General features: G+C 38.0%; 1 protein-coding gene across 9 annotated transcripts in view; it reads left to right on the top strand.

The window, feature by feature from the left end:
* The window catches only part of POLA1 (DNA polymerase alpha 1, catalytic subunit), a 390,759-nt gene that overhangs the window by 128,694 nt on the left and 240,037 nt on the right, over positions 1–22,028 (top strand). For all 9 annotated transcript variants that reach the window (XM_081567915.1, XM_081567913.1, XM_081567916.1 and 6 more), the window contains 3 exons: positions 5,717–5,891; positions 20,139–20,317; positions 22,004–22,028. The exon at positions 22,004–22,028 is cut by the window's right edge and continues 107 nt beyond it. In XM_081567915.1, the coding sequence (XP_081424041.1) occupies positions 5,717–5,891; positions 20,139–20,317; positions 22,004–22,028 (379 nt within the window). The remainder of the gene's footprint in view (positions 1–5,716; positions 5,892–20,138; positions 20,318–22,003) is intronic.

Here is a 22,028-nt window from a genome sequence, read left to right as displayed (position 1 = left end):
CCTCTCACAGTTAGGGATGGGGAGAAAGGGTAGATCAGAAGGGAATTTGGGTTTGGGGGAAATTGTTTTTGTTTATTTGTTTGTGTGTGTGTGTGGTTTTTTTTTTTTTTTTGGAAGCACTTAACTTCAATCAAAACAAAGGAGGGAGTTGCATCCCTTCTTTCTGCTTAAAAAAGAGTCAAAGCCTATATCCAAATTTTTTACAGTTACTGTGGTGTGGTGTGTTTACCAAAAGGCATAATTCATCTCAGTAAGACTGTTTCTTTTTAATTAATCAAGTATTACATTTTGTTATTAAGTAAAAAAAATTAGATAAGCCTTGCAATATGATTGATCTTTGTCAAACTACCATCAATGTGTTTTTAAATCAGAGTCTTTTCAAAATGTAGGAGTCATCTGAATAATATCTGCTCAGAACTGTGGATGATGTACATAACAAATGATTTAAGTACATGGACAGGAATCAGCACTTGACTCTGTCTCCCTCCTAGGGTTACCCTTGATTAAGAACTGTTACAGAAAGCCAATTCCTGCAGGAAAATGTTTCCATAAATGTCTGACTCGCTCAAGCCCTTAATGTGCTTTGCATATTGCCTTTGACAAGTCTCATCTCAAAAAAACAATTTTCATATTATGCAAATAAAGATTTTGGTAAATAGGCTAGTTTTTTTTTTCACTTACATCTTTATATACATGGAAAAGCTCTTAAGATTATTAATGATAGGAGCAGATGGCAACGTATAACTTTGAAAAATTTTATAGGTTTTCTGAAAAAGCATCTAAAAATGAAATCAAGTCAAAATTATGTTTTGGCTAAACCTGAAATAGAGATGTATGGCCATATGATATATGTATTTCAAAAGTCAAGCTTATATTCCTTGATGTCTAAATATTAGGTCTTATAGTATCTTCTTCTTGGGTCTTATTGATATAAGAAAACCTCAAAATGCTGATGCTAAATCCAGTTTGTTTTATTTGCAACACTTTTCCCGTTTGACTGGTTCTGGGTCTTATTTTCTTGTTAAAAAACGGTTCTTTTATTGATTTATTCTTCTTACTGTATCCCAAGAAAAGCTATAGGACTTTAATTTGCCTTTGTCCCCTAGCAGTGGGGCATGCCCACTTTCAGTATATTTGCTAAGCAAAGCTGCCTACCTCTTTTGCTTTTAAGCACTCAGATTATTCTTTCTCTTTCCTAACACAATCATATTTTTAGAATATGTTTCTGAAAATGTATCATGACACATTTTTAAGAGAACTGTTTACTGCTCTAAGCAAAGGTGCCCTCTCAGAATAGCATAGCTCCTAAACAGGTTCGGCAAAATGGCTGTCTGAGGAGGCCTTACAAATACCTGGGAAAACAAGAGAAGCGAAAAGCAAAGGAGAAAAGGAAAGATGTTCCCATCTGAATGCAGAGTTCCAAAGAATAGCAAGGAGAGATAAGAAAGCCTTCCTCAGCGATCATTGCAAAGAAATAGAGGAAAACAACAGAATGGGAAAGACTAGAGATCTCTTCAAGAAAATTAGAGATACCAAGGGAACATTTCATGCAAAGATGGGCTCAATAAAGGACAGAAATGGTATGGACCTAACAGAAGCAGAAGATATTAAGAAGAGGTGGCAAGAATACACAGAAGAACTGTACAAAAAAGATCTTCACGACCCAGATAATCACGATGGTCTGATCACTCACCTAGAGCCAGATATCCTGGAATGTGAAGTCAAGTGGGCCTTAGAAAGCATCACTAACGAACAAAGCTAGTGGAGGTGATGGAATTCCAGTTGAGCTATTTAAAATCCTGAAAGATGATGCTGTGAAAGTGCTGCACTCAATATGCCAGCAAATCTGGAAAACTTAGAAGTGGCCACAGGACTGGAAAAGGTCAGTTTTCATTCCAATCCCAAAGAAAGGCAATGCCAAAGAATGCTCAAACTACTGCACAATTGCACTCATCTCACACGCTAGTAAAGTAATGCTCAAAATTCTCCAAGCCAGGCTTCAGCAATACGTGAACCATGAACTTCCAGATGTTCAAGCTGGTTTTAGAAAAGGCAGAGGAACCAGACATCAAATTGCCAACATCCGCTCGCTCATCGAAAAAGCAAGAGAGTTCTAGAAAAACATGTATTTCTGCTTTATTGACTATGCCAAAGCCTTTGACTGTGTGGATCACAACAAACTGTGGAAAATTCTGAAAGAGATGGGCATACCAGACCACCTGACCTGTCTCTTGAGAAACCTGTATGCAGGTCAGGAAGCAACAGTTAGAACTGGACATGGAACAACAGACTGGTTCCAAATAGGAAAAGGAGTATGTCAAGGCTGTATATTGTCACCCTGCTTATTTAACTTGTATGCAGAGTACATCATGAGAAACGCTGGGCTGGAAGAAGCATAAGCTGGAATCAAGATTTCCCGGAGAAATATCAATAACCTCAGATATGCAGATGACACCACCCTTATGGCAGAAAGCGAAGAGAACTAAAGAGCCTCTTGATGAAAGTGAAAGAGGAGAGTGAAAAAGTTGGCTTAAAGCTCAACGTGCAGAAAACTAAGATCATGGCATCTGGTCCCATCACTTCATGGCCAATAGATGGGGAAACAGTGGAAACAGTGTCAGACTTTATATTTTTGGGCTCCAGAATCACTGCTGATGGTGATTGCAGCCATGAAATTGAAAGACACTTACTCCTTGGAAGGAAGGTTATGACCAACCTAGTTAGCATATTTAAAATCAGATACATTACTCTGCCAACAAAGGTCCGTCTAGTCAAGGCTATGGTTTTTCCAGTAGTCATGTATGGATGTGAGAGTTGGACGGTGAAGAAAGCCGAGCGCCGAAGAATGGATGTCTTTGAACTGTGGTGTTGGAGAAGACTCTTGAGAGTCCCTTGGACTTCAAGGAGATCCAACCAGTCCATCCTAAAGGAGATCAGTCCTGGGTGTTCATTGGAAGGACTGATGTTGAAGCTGAAACTCCAGTATTTTGGCCACCTCATGTGAAGAGTTGACTCATTGGAAAAGACCCTAATGCTGGGAAGGATTGGGGGCAGGAGGAGAAGGGGATGACAGAGGATGAGATGGTTGGATGGCATCACTGACTCGATGAACATGGGTTTGGGTAGACTCCGGGAGTTGGTGATGGACAGGGAGGCCTGGCATGCTGCGATTCATGGGGTCACAAAGAGTCGGACACACCTGAGCGACTGAACTGAACTGAACTGAAACAGCTTCTCTTCTGTGTAAAATTTGCATTTTGAGTATAGTGCTCTCCTGGTAACTTACTCAGACTATAAATTCCAATGAGTTCAGAGAGTAGTGTTTGTGGTATGTAATAATTTACATTGTAGTTCATAGTCTTATTAAACCTAATGTGAATTATTTGCAGAGATCTTAAATTAACTTCCACTTGTTGATTAAGTGTTAAATCCTTAATTATTTAACTTTCATCAGACATAATTTTCATAAGGTATGCGTTTAACAGAATTGTTTCAAAGCTTCCAGTTGTCATCTGTTAAATCTTTTTGCCCATTTGTGTCCTAGTAAAGATGATCACATCATTTGGAATGGATTTGACCGTATCTTGTTGTCCTTGTGAAGTATGTACTTTGTAAAGTTCACAAATTACTACACTGGCAGTTCAGGGAGGTGCCAGCCTTGCTTCTCAGTCTATTGTTAAGGTGTGTGCTGTATGTTTTTGCATGTACCATAGGGTCTTGCTACGTTTGAGAATTAGGTCTTTGATATGTTATGTCACAGCCTAAATGTTTTCCCAGCATAACACAGGAAAACCTGTCATCGTTCCAATTCTTTTTAATTTAGTCATGTTTGAGCTCAGATTTTTAAAATATAATAAGAAATACGTTTGGGTGACTGTTAAAACTAGTCTTTTGTGGGGATACTTAAAAAGTGCTTTAACTGAGAATATGCTTGGAACTTTGTCAACTTTTTTAATAGACATTTCTTACATGAGAATATCTAATGATACATTGGAAAGTAACTCAAGAGCCATTTAAAAAAAAATAATTTGCCTCCACAAATTTGGTTTTTATTCTTTGTTAAAATTTTTTAAAACTCAACATTACTATAATCTTAAGGATAGATCAGTTTTTTAAAAAATTGCGATTCTATTAATTGATCAGATTTCCTGTGTTTGTTAAAAGGCAGTCTGAATATAGTTGTCGTGCATAGACACTGCTCAAGGATCTTTCATACTCTTTTTGTCACTGACATCTTATTCCCATCTAATAATTCAGACTTCTAAAACGGCAACAATTAAAGTTGATTAATTCTGCCTAATTCTCTTACTGTATGGTGAACTCCTGAAAAATAATTATAAACAAGTCTTTTAACCTGAGGTTTGCATGCATGCTCAGTTACTTCAGTCGTGTCTGACTCTTTGCGACTCTGTGGACTATATAGCCTGCCAGGCTCCTCTGTCCATGGGATTCTCCAGGCAAGAGTACTGAAGTGGGTTGCCATGCCCTCCTCCAGGGGATCTTCCCAACGCAGGAATCGGACCTGGATCTCCTGCATTGTAGGCCGATTCTTTACTGCAGAGCCCCCAGGGAAGCCCCATAATCTGAGGTTTGCTTCCTTTCTAGTTCTTTTATTATATCTTAGCATAGATAGAAGCTGGTTGATACACATCCTAGTTTGTTTCTGTCAGGAGCCTAGCCAGAGAAAGAGGCCATTGCCTCCAGTTTGTTGTAAGACAACGATGTGAAAGGTGGCCTTTGCTTTGACCTTGGTGCTGAACTGAGAAGGGACTGATTGTAGCAGGAATCAAAGAATAGGATTAACATTGTAATCAGTTTTGCAGAGCAGCTGAGCCCTGTGAATAGTTAAATTTATGAATCTGAACATTAAATTCTGTTGCTGCAGACAAGAGAAAGAGTGGAGTTAGTTGTTGGATGTTGGTCCAGTGGAGTGATGCCTTTTTGATTCACACATGGTGATGACATCACCCACAGGACTGTGTATGGGCCAATTTACTCTTCCCAGGTGGCATGGTGGTAAACAATCCATCTACCAGTGCAGGAGATGCAAGAGACGTGGGTTTGATCCCTGGGTCGGCAAGATCCCTTGGAGAAGGAAATGGCAACCCACTCCAGTATTCTTGCTTGAGAAATCACATGTACAGAGGAGCCTGGTAGGCTGCAGTCCATGGGGTCACAAAGAGTCAGACTAAGCCACTGAGCACACGCATGCATTATATCTTGTGCGTAGGTTACTACTGTTGGGTTTCATGCTCTTGTCTTTTCCCCTTGCTCATTTGTTTCTCAGTGACACTTACATCTTTCATCAAGAGATGTTGAATACACATACACACCCTGTCTTTAAGATGATACTATGGCGTTGACATAATAAAAGGGTCACATATTTTTTGGTCATGGCTTCTAAAAGGCCTTTGTTAGCGAGTCTTCCCTGTGTGTTTCTGTGATATGGCAGGTGGAATTATTTAATCTAGTCATGCCTTCTTGTTGGTTTCATATTTCAACAAAAAATAGAACACAACACATGCTGGATTTACATTCCTGGACAGTGGGTGAGTCGTTCTCCTTGATCTTCCTCCCGTTAGATGCTTATGACCACTAACAGGTCAAAAGGACTTCTTGGGCTTTGGAATTGAATATATAAAATTTGAATTGTCCCTGTCTTTGGCCAAGTATGTATGATTTCTCACAACTTTCCCTGTACTGTGTCCTCTTATAGGATGGTTCAAACCTCACTGCGGGTCAGAGGGCCTATGCACCCGAGCAGCTGCAGAAACAGGACAATTTAAGGATTGACACCCAGTACTACCTAGCGCAGCAGATCCACCCAGTCGTGGCTCGAATATGTGAGCCAATAGATGGAATTGATGCTATCCTCATTGCATCGTGGTTAGGTAAGCGTCCCGAGCTCCCTTATTTCAGCACCTGATGATAGCAGACCATACGGTCCTCCCTTACCTGTCAGGAGCCCTGTTTAGAGGCATGGTACCGCGTTGAGCACTTCTTCATTTGCAGTTGGGCATTTGTTTTTGTCATTGTTTGGTTAATGTCTATCTCCCCTCCTAGACTGTCGACCCCACAGACTTGCTACCTATGTAGGCACATGCCTGCTTCCGTGCCTGCACTCAGCAGATGCTGAGGGGAGAGAGAGGAGGCAAAAGAAAGGCTACGAAAAGGTTTTAGGCATCTCCTAGTCTCTGAGCTTACATCATTGTCACTTTAATCAGTGAACTTTCCTTAATAAGATTTATTGTATCTTGATGATTGTTTCCTCTTGTCTCAGATTCTAAATGTGTTTTCACATGGAGTGAGAATGCACAACTTTTTTTAACATTAAGATGTTTAACTTGTATTTGATTCCCTTTGAATATCCTGCCGTTGCTTTTTAAAATTTTTCTAAGACTGGACTCATCATTTTCTAGGAATTAGTTGATACCTAATTTCTCATCATCTCTGGAGGTTCCATCCGACCCTGACAGCTCATTCTTTCTTTGACTTTTTGCCCGGTCATCAGATTGTCATCTCTTGCTTGGAAATGTATTTCATAACCAGCCCTGATCACATTTCTAGATGACCGGCATATTGAGAGTTACATTACTTTAAGGTCTGCTCTCTATGTTATTGTACACAACGAAGAATATTTTTAGAATAACTGCCTAATAAAGTCCCTGGCTAGCTCCTCACTATCTGTAAGTCCAGTTGCCACTGACATCTTACAGGCTGTGACCTGGGCAGTTATAGACTAACTTTTCTAGCTCCAACCTTTATTTCTAGCTCAACTTATTTTGTCCTCTAAATATGGCATTCCTTAATCTGTCCCTGCTTCATGGAAAATTCTCCCCCTCCTCTCACTGAAATGTCTGGCTTAAGACACAGGCTTTGACATCATAGGGATCTGGGTTCAAACTCTGGTTCTGTTGTTCATGAACTCTGGCTTTCACAAACCTCTGAAGCTTGATGTCAGCCTTGGTCTCTGGAGTCATAAACTAGAGTTGTGCTGAAGGAGCCATTAGAGATGCACTTGAGATGCTCCGCCAAGGCCTGGGCAGGGGTAGTGCCTGATCTTGGCCACGACCCACTCACTGTCAGGCCTGTGCAGAAATATGTCCAGACTCCTCTAGTCCATCAGATTTGCATGCAGTTATCTCTTGGTGTGTGTTTATGGACTGAGATTGGACAGATGAATCATCAAGTCACATACTTTCCACACTGCTCTTGGTGAATGTGTTTCTGGGCTCCTCCCCGCCAGCATGCCCCCTTCGCCCCCCGCACCTCCTTCTCTCCACTCTCCCATTAGTGTCTGCTCTGGAAGTGGAAACTCATTTTTGACATTTGCCTAAGCAAAACATAATTAGGAAGATAAAATTCTGCTACCCAAATCATCATATAATGTATTCTCAAAGTTGAGTTGTATTTGATGATGTTTATAGATCCTCAGCTGGGAGGAGGGAGCGTAAGTGCACAATATTTTTGAGCTTCCTTCTTTTTTTTTCTCTCCTCCGCCTTGAGTGCTTACTCTATCGGAAATTGTAATAAGTCCTTTGCATATGTTATCTCATTTAATCCTTTCAGTAACCCCATGAGGCTATGTTGTATCTCCTCCATTTTACAGAGAAGAAAGCTGAGGCTTAGAGAGATAACTAACTCGGTCTTGTCACATCGCTAGTAAGCGGCTGACTGTGCTTGGATTGGGAGTCAGCTCTGTGTGACTCCAAAGCTTGTACTTGTACCACCACCACTTCTTACCTTTGAGAGGCTGTGACCCACGCCCTCAACCAGGAGTGGCATGGTGTGGATGCGAAGACCTGGGAGCTTCATCCTCTTCATGCTTCCTCTTCTCCCCACTGATAAACCCCTGAACAAAGCACTTGTTTTTTAGAGTAGATCTTCCTGGTTTTAGTTTGGATCAAGAACCCGATCCAAAGGTTAACTGTTGCCCTTTCGTTCCTTAGTACTGAATTTTCTGGTGGCCTAGAGCTGAGGAGAGGTAGATGAAACAGGCCTCATCTCTCAACTGACATTTAACCGATAAGGGTGGAGCCTTGTATTTCAGCAGAAGAGCCCTAGAATAGAAGGTGGTGGATCCTAGTTGGTAGACAGGCCGATGTCCACTTGGATATCTCAAGACTGACTGTACAAGGAGCAGACCAGACTGATTTTGTTAGTTCCAGGGTTGTATTTAAGATCCTTTTCATATCCATTAAATCATAGGCACATTGTGGCTGCTTAAAGACAAACTTGCTCATCATTGTGGCTGTCTTATGAATCCAGTTTTCACGTATTATTTTCAAAGCTGGTAGGCTGGGGAGCTCCATCTTCAGAGCGTTCTTGGTGTTACTTAGCACCCTCAGTCTACCAAAGGGACCATGTGACCCTGTGCACATTGCCCCTCTCCTACCCCCATCGCCTGAAAGCTCCCATTTCTGGGTAGCTGCTTAGAGCTGCTGAAGGGCCTGTGTCTCTCACCCTGAAGGAGCTGTGGCTGCTCCCCTTTTTATCTTTTTCTCGTCTTTATCTTCTGCTACTTGACAGCAGTTTTTATGCCGAAGACATGTGAAGTTGTCATCATTGTGCAGTCTGCCTCCTCCTACCGCAGCCCCGGCATCACCAGCAGTATCCACATACTTATCTGCATTTGTAGTAAATCTCCCAGTCTTTTATCTTTACTTCTTTGCTCGTAAGAGGGTCCACAGTAATGAAGTGCAGAACAGCAAGTGCCAGTCACCATGAAGATGTGTAGAAAATGTGGAAGCTGGCTGGGCAGATCTGTGTAAGCATCTGCCCCCTGCCCTTTTCAGGAGCTGCATTTTGATCTGCATCCTTTGTTCCTCCACCCCAAGGGAAAATTAGGGTGGCTGTTCTTCACTAGGGGATTTGAGGCCCCTGTTATCAGTTCTCACTTAGCCTGTGGTTTTAGAGGAGGAGGTAGGAGATAGGGAAGCGGTGGGAAAGGAAGGGGAGTGTTAGGGGGTGCCTGGTTTCTAAGAGGTGCAAGCTATAGGCGTAAAATTACTGTAATTTGTTTTTAAAGTTCTAAATCTGTTTTCTTTATATTAAAAAAAACTGCAGTTAGTGAACTGACACTGTTAAATAAGTTGAAGTCTGCAAATGTACACATAAAATACAAGCCCTCCAACCGTCTAATCACAGACATAAAATAATTCTCTTGCTTTTAATGTAGTTTTTATCTTTGACTAATGAAACGTATTACAGTGTTGAAACTTCAGTGAAGTTTGCTACTTTGTCCTTTTAGCTAGTATAAAGAAATCAGGAATAATGGCATAATTTCATTTAGGAAAATTATTAAGTTCATGATTTTTTATTTTTAAGACTCCTTTGTGGAGAGCAACTATATTTTTCAACTACCTCTTTTTCTGTTGCTTTTATACTGCTTTCCTCGAAATGAAAGGCACGCATCAAGTGTTGGTTTTATCCTGTGGCTTCACTTTGGAAATTCTCTGACTATTTCTCCCTGCCAGAATACCTCCTGAAGTCTGTCTGGTGGCATGTTGCATGGCCAGGTGTTCTATATAGGAAGGTCGTTTCAGTGAAAGGGAGAGAGGATAGTCTATTAAATGAGTGAATGAATAAGTCCGTTGAATTGAAAGAGAATAATTTGTTCTCCCTAATAACTAATGGTCCTCATTATCCCACAGTAAAATGTGTATCATTTTTCTGAAACCCATGTAAGATTATTGCTATTGGGCTTAAATAAAGCTAAATTTTACTCTTTTCCATCTGTGAATAGAAAAAAAATATAGTATTACTCTTCTTATACAATAGCCCTATGGGAAACATGGCCACTAAAACTTGGAACTCTTAGCTTTTGTTCTCTAGACTATAGGTTTTTTCTCTCTTGTTCTAATGAAAGCTCTCTATATTCTGTGGATGAAATATTCACAGTATGCTCCAACATCCAAATAGTCTTCTGTACCTAGCAAAACAGGCTGGGGATGAGAACATTCTACAGTTCATTCTTGAAGTTCATCTTTTAATAAATTTATATTTAATGCATGACAATACTTAAAATTATATAGTATCTTTACTCTGATGAGGAATGATTTTGTACAATAGCTTTCAAGTACATTTCTTCACGATCAGTTATAAAATTTCAGGCATTTGGCTATCAGGGCTGTTTTTTCATTGGTCCTGAGAAATTACTGATGTTTGAAGAACATGAGAATTTAAAATTTAATCTCTGAAAGTAGTGCTTAAAACAAGGTAACACACTTAAGCCAGTGTGTTCCTGAGTTAAATTGGAAAGTAAAAATGCCTCTTTTTCTAAAATGGCCATGCCACCTTACAGAAGGTGGTTTCTGTCAATACACAGAGTTCAGTGGCATTTTCTAAGAAATGAAATGCCATTGGGGGCCATGCCATGTATGGGTGTGCCTTTGGTAGACCCGGAGAGATATACATATAAAGGTGGTGGTGGCAGTGGAATGTTGCCACCAGCAGGTGCCTCAGACATTGCTTTGTTGATCAATGAAGACTGCCTTTTTTCATGATTAAGCTCTCAGAAGAATGTACATACATGGCCATCATTTCCAAACCTTAAATATTTAATATGATATAATTTATAATAAAATTTAAAACATAAGATTATACCAAATGCAATGTAGGATAGTAAGTCTTCTCAGCAGATAAGAAACCCCTCTTCCAGGCTGGGTGCCAATCCAAGCATGTCACCAAATGGCTCATGCTCCTGGCTTTCTTATGCATCCATGGAACAGATGAATGTTGAAGACCTGAGTAATGGGTGCTGTGAAGGGTACAAAGTTGAGTTGGCTGAGGCTCTTCAATTAACAGCCCAGCCTGTTGAGTCAATTCCCCTCTTGTGGGAAAATCTAGGGCCAGCACAAGTACGTATCCCAAAAGAGGCAAAATATAGGATTTTTCAGCGTTTCGGAAGAAGCAGAGACCACTTCTAGCTGGGGCCACCCAGGAAGAATTTATAAAAGTGGAGATGTTTGAGGCACTATGGGTATGCAGTGTGCGTGTGGAGTTGGGAGTGGCTATCTGTGTGTCTGTGCTTCCAGCCCATTGATGAGCAGCAGAGCCCTGACTTCTAGGCCATCCCAGCTGCTCTTCAGGGCACATGAGGGAGTTCACAGAGTCTCACAAAGGGTATTCGTTGCACTGCATTGCACCTCAGTCTTTATCAGGTGAGCGCACAGTGCTTGTCCCTGTGACCTGGGTTCACTGTGCCAAGGGCCTGCAGTGGCACTGTTTACCTGACTCAGGCATACCTCTAAGAACTTAGAGCCACACCAGAGCATGCTGAGAGGAATTGCTAGGAGTAGTGTTTTCTTACTCTTGACTTTGTAAGGCTTGGAGTTTCCAAAGGAAAATGGAGATTTCTCAAATTATTTAAGTTTGATCCATTTTTAAAAATTTAACTCATTGAGGAGTAATTGGAAAATATAATTGTATGTATTTAAAGTGTACAGTGTAATGACTAGATGTATGTTTACATTGTAGAATGTTTACCAAGATCAAGATAATTAACATAATCATCACCTAACCCTTCTGTGGGGCAGGGGTGGTGTGGTAAGAATGCTTAAGATCTATTTGCAGCAACTTTTTAAGTATGTGATACTGTATTATTAATTATAGATCAAGATTGTAAAGATCATCATATTAAACATACTAAAATGACACCAAGACTGTAACCTATAGAAAAATGAGTAAGACATAATAAAATGAAAAAGAGCTGAGTACAGCATTGTGCAGAGATACTTAAACTATGTAAAATGTATACATACGGATAATTCAGAAAAGTGTAAAGATGATGAGTTTTAGGTTCCTCCGTTGTTGAAAAAAATATAAATATTCTTATAACTAAAGTAAGACAGTTTTTATAAAATCAGATGGGAATAGCATTGAAACATGTATATTTTCATATGAGAAACAGATCGCCAGTCCAGGTTGGGTGCTCAGGGCCGGTGCACTGGGATGATCCTGAGGGATGTGATGGGGAGGGATGTGGGAGGGGGGTTCGGGATGGGGGACCACATGTACACCCCTGGCTGATTCATGTCAATGTATGGCAAAACCACTACAATATTGTAAAATAATTAGCCTCCAATTAAAATAAATTAATTAAAAAAAATCAGATGGGAAAAAATGGTTAAGCAGTTACTAACTCACTTGTAAAAAGGTGGGTGTTTAGGAACCTGTAGCCTGACTCTGCACATCACCCCCCACCCCATATCTACCAATGTAGATAGAGAGAAGAGGGTTTTGCTGTAAGAGAAGCAAAATCTTTTCTTGATCTATTCCTTTGTGTTATTTTCCAAATATTTTTTCAGCATAAAGTTACTGTGTTTTCTCACATCTAAAAATAGGAAAGAAGATACTTCCCAAGTTTTTTTCTTGCTTAGAGGTACAGGTCTCATTAAGTTAAAATTCACGTTCAGGGCTATCATCAAGGGCATTAAAAACAATCCTGTCTACCAGGATTTTTTTTCTCCATCATGATTGCAGGAGTTATCTTTTGCAAGACAGTGAAACTCTTGGGAGTTTCCTTAACCCAAAGGTTTGGATATTATTTCTTTTAAAATACTCAGGCATTTCTCATTTATCTTATGGCGAGGTTTGTTGTTTCTGTGAAAAGCAGGTTCAGTTGCTTGCCACTTGTATAGTCAATTGTTTGTCATTCAGTTGGATTTGTAGTACTTTAAATTTTTTTGATATAAAAAATTCCAAACATGTGTAATAGTAAAGAGGTCTGTGTAAGGAGCTCCCATTTGCTCACCACCCAGCTACAACCGTGCTGCAGCTGTGGCCAACCTTCCTCCTCTTCACCTCCTCTGATGCTTTTGAAGTGAACTCTAGATGTTGTATCATTTTATCTATAAATATTGGTATTTCATTTTGCATTTCGAAAAGGTAAGGTTCCCCCCTTTTAGCATAAGTGTAACATTATCACTAGGGGGAAAAAACCCCCACAATTTCTTTTTTTCATCACATATCCAATAAATGTATTTCCCCAGTCGTACTGTGAATGCATTTTTCCTTTAAAATGAAGCTCCTTCTTTGAACTGGAATCCAGTCAGAGTCCAAATGATAGTTAACCTTCTCTATCCCTTTTTTGTTTTTTGACCCTTCCAATTTATTTGTTACAGAAACCGGCAATTTTTGTCTTATGGAATGTCCCTTATTCTGGAGTTTGCTGATTGCATCCTAGAGATATCCTTTAACACATCCCTCTGTCCTCTCTGTTTCTTGTAAAGTGGTAATTAGATCTAAAGACTTGCCCATATTTCGGTTCAGTTTAAATTTTTGCTAATCCAACTTCCTAGGTAATGGTCTGTACATTTGTGAGGAGATACATAATGTCTGATTGGAATCAACACAATTTGAAACAAACTCAGAGATATAGCATGAGAGATACTTAGTATTCAGTTTTCCTACCTTTTTCAGTGTGTAAATTTTCTTTTTTTAAAGTTGAAATATAGTTGATATAGTGTTTTTTAGTTTTAGGTGTACTGTGTAGTGATTTGAAATTTGTATACATTATGAGATGATCATAATGGTAAATCTAATAATCCTCTGTCCCCATACAAAGTTATTGCAGTGTTATTGACCATACTCCTTATGTTATATATTATATCCCCATGATTTATTGATTATATTGCTGGAGGTTTTACCTCTTAATTCCCTTCGCCTGTTTTGCCCATCCCCCAACCCCCTCTCCCTTTTGACAGGCAGCTGTTTGCTCTCTGTATCTGTGAGTTTGTTTTCATTTTGTTTTGGTTTTTAGAGTCCGCATTTATTGTTATCCTGTGGTATTCATCTTTCTCTATCTTATTTCACTTGGCATAGTACCCTCTAGATCCATCCACGTTGTTCCAAATGGCAAAATTTCAGTTTTTAATGACTGAGTAATATTCCTCTGTGTGTGTACGCGCATGCACGCGCACGCATGTGCACATGCACACAACACATCTTCTTTATCCATTCGTCTATTGATGGGTCCTTAGATTGCGTCTGTATCATGACTATTATAAATAATGCTTCAGTGAGCATTTGAGTCATGTATCTTTTTGAGTTAGTTTTTTTTTCCCCTGATAAATACCACATGCTAAATTGCTAGATCGTATGACAGTTCTATTTTTAATTTTTTTGAGAAACCACAATACTGTTTTCCATAGTAGTTGTAATAATGTATAATCCCACCAACAGTGCACAAAGGTTCCCTTCACACTACATCCTTGGTAACACTAGTTATTTGTTGTCTTTTTGATAATAGCCATTCTGACAGGTGTGAGGTGGTATCTCACTGTGGTTTTGATTTGCATTTCCCTGATGATTAGTGATGTTGAGTATCTTTTCATGTGCCTGTTGGCCATCTGTTTGTCTTCTTTGGAGAAATGTCTGTTCATGTTCTCTGCCCATTTTTAAAATCAGGGTTTTTTTGTTTTTTTTTTTTGGTGTTGAGTTGTATAAGCTTTCTCTATATTGGATATTAACTCCTTATCAGATATATTATTTGCAGATATCTTCTCCCATCCAAGTGGGATGCCTTTTCTTTTCTGGATAGTTTCCTTGTCTGTTGAAACGCTTTTTAATTTGATGTGACCCTATTTGTTTAATTTTGCTTTTGTTTCCCTTGCCTGAGAAGATACAGCCAGAAAAATATTGCTAAAACCAATGTCAAAGATGGTAGTTCTTAGTTTTTTCCTAGGAATTCTATTATTCAAGTCTTTAATCCATTTTGAATTTATTTTTGTGTGTGGTAAGAGAAATCAATGTGAATTTCTTATATAACATACATACAGAAAAGTTCACAAGAACCTAACTGAACAGCTTGATGAATTTTCCCAAAGGAAACACATACCAGTGTAGTCAGTCCTGAGCACAAGAAACAGTATGTTACTGTATCCTCAGACGCCCCTCTATCTCCTTCTAGAGATTATCCTCCATGCCCCAACAGAAAATTACTATCATGACTTACAGCATCATAGATGAGGTTTTCTTATATTTCAATGCTGCATAAATTATGTCTTTACTCTTAATGTCTGGCTACTTTCATTCAGTCTGTTTGTGAAATGGGTCCATGTGGTCGTACTTCATTTCTGTCTCCTATGAATATCTCACACTGTATGACTACCTACCAATGGGTTCTTTCCACTCTGGGTGGTTATCAATATTGGGCATTCTTGTACATATCTTCTGTTGAAAAATTATATGTATTTCTGTTGGGTATATACTTAGGAGCAGATTGGCTTGGTCATAGCAGGCATGTATGTTCAGTATTAGTAGATGTTACCAATTATCTAACATGGTTCTGCTAATTTAGAGCTGCTACTAGCAGCATTTGAGTGCCTGACATTCTTAGCAGTACTTAGTGTTTTCCTCTCTTCTTCATTTCATGTTGTGGCATAATATTATGGTTTTAATTTGTATTTCTTTGATGACTAATACAGTTGAGCTCCTGTTGTCATGCTTATTGACCATTTGAATATCTCCTTTTGTAAGAGGTCAGTTCAAGTCTTTTTCTACTTGACTGTTGAGTTGTCTTTTTCTTACTGATTTGCAGGCATTCCTTATATATTCTAAATGAGTTCTTTGGTAATATATGTTGCAAACATTTTTTATTTGGAGTGCTTTCTTCTAAAGGATAATTTACATACCATGCATGTCACAGAGTCAGTATATCAAAACACAGAATATTTCCATTGCCTAGAGAGTTCCCTTGTACTCTCCCCAGTCCATACCCTCCCTCTCACAAAAAGAGCCACTCATCTGATTTTTATGACCATATGTTAGTTTTGCCTGTTACAGAATTTTGCATAAATAATCTCCTCTGGTATATGCTTTTTGTGTTCAACTTCTTTCACCTAGCGTATTTTTGAGATTCATACGTCTTGTTGCCTGTATCAGTATTGTCTTTTTCGTTGCTGAGTAGTATTCCATGGTATATGCTACCAGCTTGATATTCATTCTCCTGTTGATGGACCTCGGATTGTTTCCAATTTATGATTATTATGAATAAAGATGCTATGAACATTCTTACACAGGGCTTTTTATGGATGTAGCATTCACCTTTTAAAAGTTCATTTAATCATAGTAAATTTTCAGTTTGTTTATTGTTCTCTAGGAAGTCCACATATATGAAGGCATGGATTCATGGAAAAGATTCGTTTCCTAGAAAAAAACTTTAGAAAAAAAAATTCACATTAGGATTTCGTTAATTAGCTACCCTAGTATTTTAAGTGATTCGTTTAAGGTATACTTGTGAATACCAGTTACTCTACTCATTTGGAATTTTATTCAGATGGATTTTTCCTGCTTCCCTATAGTTGTATGAACATATGTAATTGACTTTACTGTAGTTATTTGCAGTTGCAGTAATAATGACCTTGTCTTTTGGAAGATGATTATTTAGTCAAATATATCAGCCTCCAAACCTAACACCCTGAGTTTGGAGCATTTTAAATACTCCTTGAGAATGGGGACGAGTGAACATTCTAAAAACAAATAAATAGTTTACAATTGTTAAAAAATACAATGGTAGAAAAAATAATCCTGTTCTATATGTTACGTTGGAGGTATATGTGATAAGAATGTGGCAATCTTGAGTAAAAAACCGCTCCTGAACTCATCCCGTCCAATGCTCATGATGTTACTTTCTATAAATACTCTTGAAATATGAGAGCTTTGATCCTGTTGCCAAAATGTGAGATCCTATAAATTTTCTAATTATAAATGACAGCATTTTAATTTCATTCCACTGTGCCTCTGTCCTGTCTCGTTGTTGTCGCCCTCCCCCACACCCCCATTGCAGCCCAAGAAAAATGGTGTGACTGGATCACTACAAGTCACAGGGTTGAATTAAAGCACACATCATTTCCATGATTGCTCTTCCCCCGCATAACTGGTGCCAAGCGCAAGTAGGCTGCTCCTTCTTTTATTCTGTGCCGGACCAAATGGTTAAAGTTATCTGTCAAAAGCTAGTCTAGTAGAAGTTCTTTTTCTCAACTGGAACATAAAGTCTGTTTCTTTAAGACAGTTTGGGAAAGCTCTGCATAGAAGAGATAAGGAATTTGGAATTCAGTTTTGTATCTCTTGGTTGCTCAAAGACTACTGTGATTACTTACTGCATAGTGTGAAGTTTAATATTGGTTATACAGTGTATATGCACATATGGCAACTGTGATCATAAAGAGTTTGCTTTAATGTCATTTCTGACAATAATGTTTCATTTTGGAGGGACAGTTACTACAAATGGAGTTCTATGTAGTAGTTCTATTTTGCACATTTTAAAATTCTGAATCTACCTCTAGGTGGCAGCACTAGACACTTTTTCCCTGTTTCACTCCAGGCTTAATGATTTATGGTATAAGTAGTAAAACTTTTAAGTTTCCTGAAACTTCGAAATAAGCTGTTTATTGCCAGTTTTGTGCAGATTTGGAAAAATTAACTTCTATGTTGAATAAGTTGCGGGTTTAAACGTGAATTTTAACCTTAAAAAAGGATTCCAGCAGTAATGATCCATATTTTTAACATGACTACTTAATATGTTTTCGTAAAAAGATTTAACTTAGCCCTCTGTGATTTGCCTGTTGAACTTAAAATTGTCCTTCCAAGAAAATCACTTCTTTGTGGTATTTTTATATCCAAGTAACTTGTACAAGGGTTGTTATATACCTAATATTTTAAGGTTATTACAATGTCTTCTCCCTATTTTATATTTTAAAAATAAGTCATTTTGACTTATGGCCAAAAGTGCTGAGATGAAGTCCCTTTTCTTGAAAAAAAAATCAGCTTGTGAATAAATCTGAAGTAATTAGCTGGACCAGTTGGTTTTGTGATTGCCCTGGGCAGATAAGGGTGGTTTGTGGGAATGGACATTTAAAGTAGACGTTTCATGAGGCCTGGTAATTTTTATAACTCTCAGTCACTTGTTGGGCTTTTGTCCATAAGTAGCAGGACAATCCATGTCCAGTTGTGGTGTGTTAGTGGACAGGCTGCCTAAGGTACACTCAGTGGATATGGCTTGTAGGGAGGCCTATAAAGAGCTTTCGTTGCTTCCTGGTTGCAGCCCAGCCAGTTTTGTCTGTGTGGAAACCCAGCTTTGTTTTGTTCCTTGATATTTAGGTTGTGAAAGAAGCTTGTCTTTCAGAAAACCCTTGCTTATTTTTTTTTCCATACTCTTTGAAGAGTATTGGCCTGGGAAACTGATGGAATAATCATACCATCAGAGAAAAATCGGAGCTGCTTTCTCATAATCCTGAATAAAGCAAGACATGTGAATACAGTTGGATTCACAACTAGAGGTTCAGGGATTTGCAGCAGTTACCCTTCACTGTAGAGAAGAAATGGCACCATTCACAGGCGTGGGCATGGTTTCTCTCACTCCATTCCTCTGTCTGTCCTTGTCTTTAAATGAGAGGATATATATCCCCCCACACTTAACTAACTTGCTGTTTCTCTTAAGCTATAGGTAACTCGTAAAATAAAAATGTATAGTGAGCCTTGGGGTCATGTGGCTAGTGAGCCATGTGATCTATGTTACAGTAATTTATATCACTAACCAAGAACAGGTTTTCAATTTGTTTTGAATGTGTAGTCTTTGTTTTTATTATACACTATCATGTTGGGAAATACTCACTTTAATTACTACAAAGAGCAGCTATTAACTTGGCTGCAACATGAACGTGCATTTCATGTATTTTTCAAAATGTATAATTTTGAATGAATATTAAATGATGGATAAATAATGTTCACTCACTATTTTATTTTTTCATTCATGTGGCATTTGTTGAGTGCTTTTTACATGATCAGCATCATTGAAAATGATTTGTCCTCTAATGTCTGGTTTAAACTTTAAAAGTGCATAGTAGCTCCATTTTGCAGGTGAGAAAACCAATACTCAAGAATCTTTTCACTTTTTCTTTTTTAATCACAAAGCTATGCTTTTCTTTCCAACTCTGCCAGCCAACTCCCCAGTGGTTTTTTTTTCCCTTTTCATTCTTTTTTCAGCACCTTTCCACTGCCAGAGTCAACCCTAAGTCTTTTATGAGATGTCACTTCACAGTTGACCAGCTAGGATTTAGAATCTTGTCACTGAATTCTAAATACATCTGTTAGATTATCTAACTATGCAAGCTGTTGATAGAGATAAAACAATTTTTAGATATTTTTAGTATTTGAACTTTTATGCTCAGTGACTTTTACATTACTTATTTACCTTTATACTAAAATAAATATGATAGCTTTATTTATATTTCTAACCAAAAAATGCCTAGAATTCTTAGGGATGGCTAAGGAATGCTTTTAAGAAAATAAGATAAAGAGTGGAATAATTATCTTTAAGTATAAATTCATATAGTAGATTTTGACATATATGCTTTAGTCAAGGGTAAGTTAAATTGGTTGGCCTTAAAATCTTTCCTTTTCTTAAATAGTTTGGGGAAACAAGATAGTGTAAACTATGCATCAATTGATTTCTCGTGTTGTTTTGATTGAAATATAGAAGGTATATTTGGCTTCAGGATTGTCAAGGGACATTTTGGCCTATAGAATTTGTAGATCATGGTTTTTGCACGTATTTTGAATTTCTGAATTCAGAACAGTAAAAACCAGTGTTGCATTTTGACAGATGCTGCTACTGAATTTTAACCACTGAATTAGATAGCAACCTCCATGCTGTTAGCTACTGAGCCAAGATGGAATTGACCACCGCATTGAAATCAGGGTTAGCAGTTGTGTCTGTACTTGAAGGAGTTGTAATAACAGTGAACTTGTTTTCCTTAATGGGATTTTTATTCTCTGTTTTCAGTTTTGATGGTAATACTTTGATTTTGGAGATTTTAAGAGTGCATTTTTGGGGAGATTTTCGCTGTAACTTTAAGAAAATAGTAAAACCATCCTATAGAAGTAGTAGTTTCCAAATGCACATGTCCAGTAGCATGTTTCTGCATTGTTTTGATGCATTTTGTTTTGTTTATAATTTCCTTAAAAAAAAGAAGTCATTTGTCTTGGTGATATGAGCCTCTATCTTGAGTTCAAATGGTTGTGTATGTATTTCATGAATTTGAAACAACTCTTGTGATTTCTTTGTAGTATTTTTAGGAGAAGGGAATTCCAATAATTGTACCTTTCTGAATTTATTTTTTCTTTGACATTAATAGGACTTGACCCCACCCAATTTAGAGTTCATCATTATCATAAAGATGAAGAAAATGATGCTTTACTTGGTGGCCCAGCACACCTCACGGATGAAGAGAAATACAAAGACTGTGAAAGGTTCAAATGCCCATGCCCTACATGTGGAACCGAGAATATTTATGATAGTGTCTTCGATGGTTCGGTTAGTTGTTTTTGTTTCTTTTTGTTTCTTTGTGAGTGAACTAGTATAAAGTCCTCTTTCTCTGCATTATATGTGTAAAAAGGAAAAAGAAAACATGTTTTTATGTGTTTAAAGAATTTTGGCATCATATGAATTCTGCCTTCACAACTTATGTTATTTCTGTTTAAAACGTCTTAATAGAGTATACTTGAATATTTGTTTTTGGCTTCCTAGAATGCTTGGCCTTGGTTTTTTAAATGGAATCTCCTAAAAATTCTAAATTATCTTAAAGTATTTTTATGGTAATTCCTTAATTAGTAACCTGTATTTCTCCACTCCCAGCCCAATTTATTAAGACTTAGAGCAATATTTTCCTTTATCTTAAATCAAGTTAATGGGAACTAAGTGTTTTTGGAAAGTTTTTGTTTCTCTTTACACATCCCACTTGCCTCCTTTTTGACAAAGTTACTCTGATGATCTTTTCTGCTGTCTTTGCATATCAGGCATTTAAAAAGTCACAAGGAGACATTTCTCTCAAGCAGTACTGCCAAAAAATGTATCATTGACCTTGGATCAGAGCTTGAAACTTGGCCAATCTACTTGATTCCACTGCACTGTTATACATGTACTAGCCATTGGCAAGTGAGTAGGCAGCAGAACCATGTAAAACCTTGAAACTGAAAGAAAATACATCCTTTATCTAAATTAAAAGTAATTATTTTAAGTTAATTTGGACAAACAGCAGATGTTTTTGCATTTTTTTAATCAAAACAAAGCAGTCTTTGGAAGCAAGTGCAAGGAAGAGGCAGACACAGATCAGCAATACTTGCTAAATCCTTGAGTTTTGCTTCATTACAGCTGTAAATAAGACAGTTAATTGCATGGAGGCTTGACGACTTGCAGATGGGCTAACTGTGGAAGAGCCGATGTCAAGCTCTAAAATCTCTTCCACCTGGAATTGCTTAGTGTGGCGGGGTAGGGTTATGTACCAGATTGGAGCAGGAAACCAAGATGTTTTAAGTATCAAGAAGGAAAACAAATGCCTCAGAAACCCCAACAGTTTTCCTGTATATTACATTTGCTTTGTCTTTGTTTAAAACAAAACAAAACATTTTCTCCAACTACTAATAATTCATTCTTTCAAATTTGTTCTCCTCCTCTCTCTCCCCTCCCTGAAATACATTTCATTTGTAGGGGACGGGGTGATAGAAATTTTAGTTTTGCTAAGCTAACGATGTGATCATTTTGTAGTGTAACACTTAATTTTTAGGCTTTATTCTTAAAAATTAAGTTGGCAGTACTAAGCAAACTATTGTCATTAATATTCTTGCATTGTCTTCAAGTTTGGAATGAATAAATGCAAATTTAAATTTTTGCTTAGTATCTCTAAGAAGGATGTTTATTTCCAGTAACTTGACTTCACTGGTATTTTCAGAGGGGAGACTACTTTATCCATGGAGTCTGCCATGTATTGAATATAAAAAAACTGATTTCAGGGTTTTCCCTTCAGTTTTCTTCTCCATTATCATGGTGACAAGAGTGGAAGGTATGTGTGACTGAGGGGATCTTTGAGTGGAAAGTGGTTGAGAAAATAAGGTTAAAAACTTACCAATAAAATGAATTAAGAATATTGTACAGCAGGACATGTAAGGTTTTAAGCACAGAAACCTTTCATAACCTTTTGTTTGCCTCTCTTAACTTCTGTAGGGAACTGATCTGGAGCCCAGCTTGT

Source organism: Giraffa tippelskirchi, chromosome X (assembly GCF_054371585.1).
Source record: "Giraffa tippelskirchi isolate mGirTip1 chromosome X, T2T-mGirTip1v1.2.pri, whole genome shotgun sequence".
Classification (NCBI taxonomy): Eukaryota; Metazoa; Chordata; class Mammalia; order Artiodactyla; family Giraffidae; genus Giraffa; species Giraffa tippelskirchi.
This window is presented reverse-complemented; position numbering and strand designations above follow the sequence as displayed.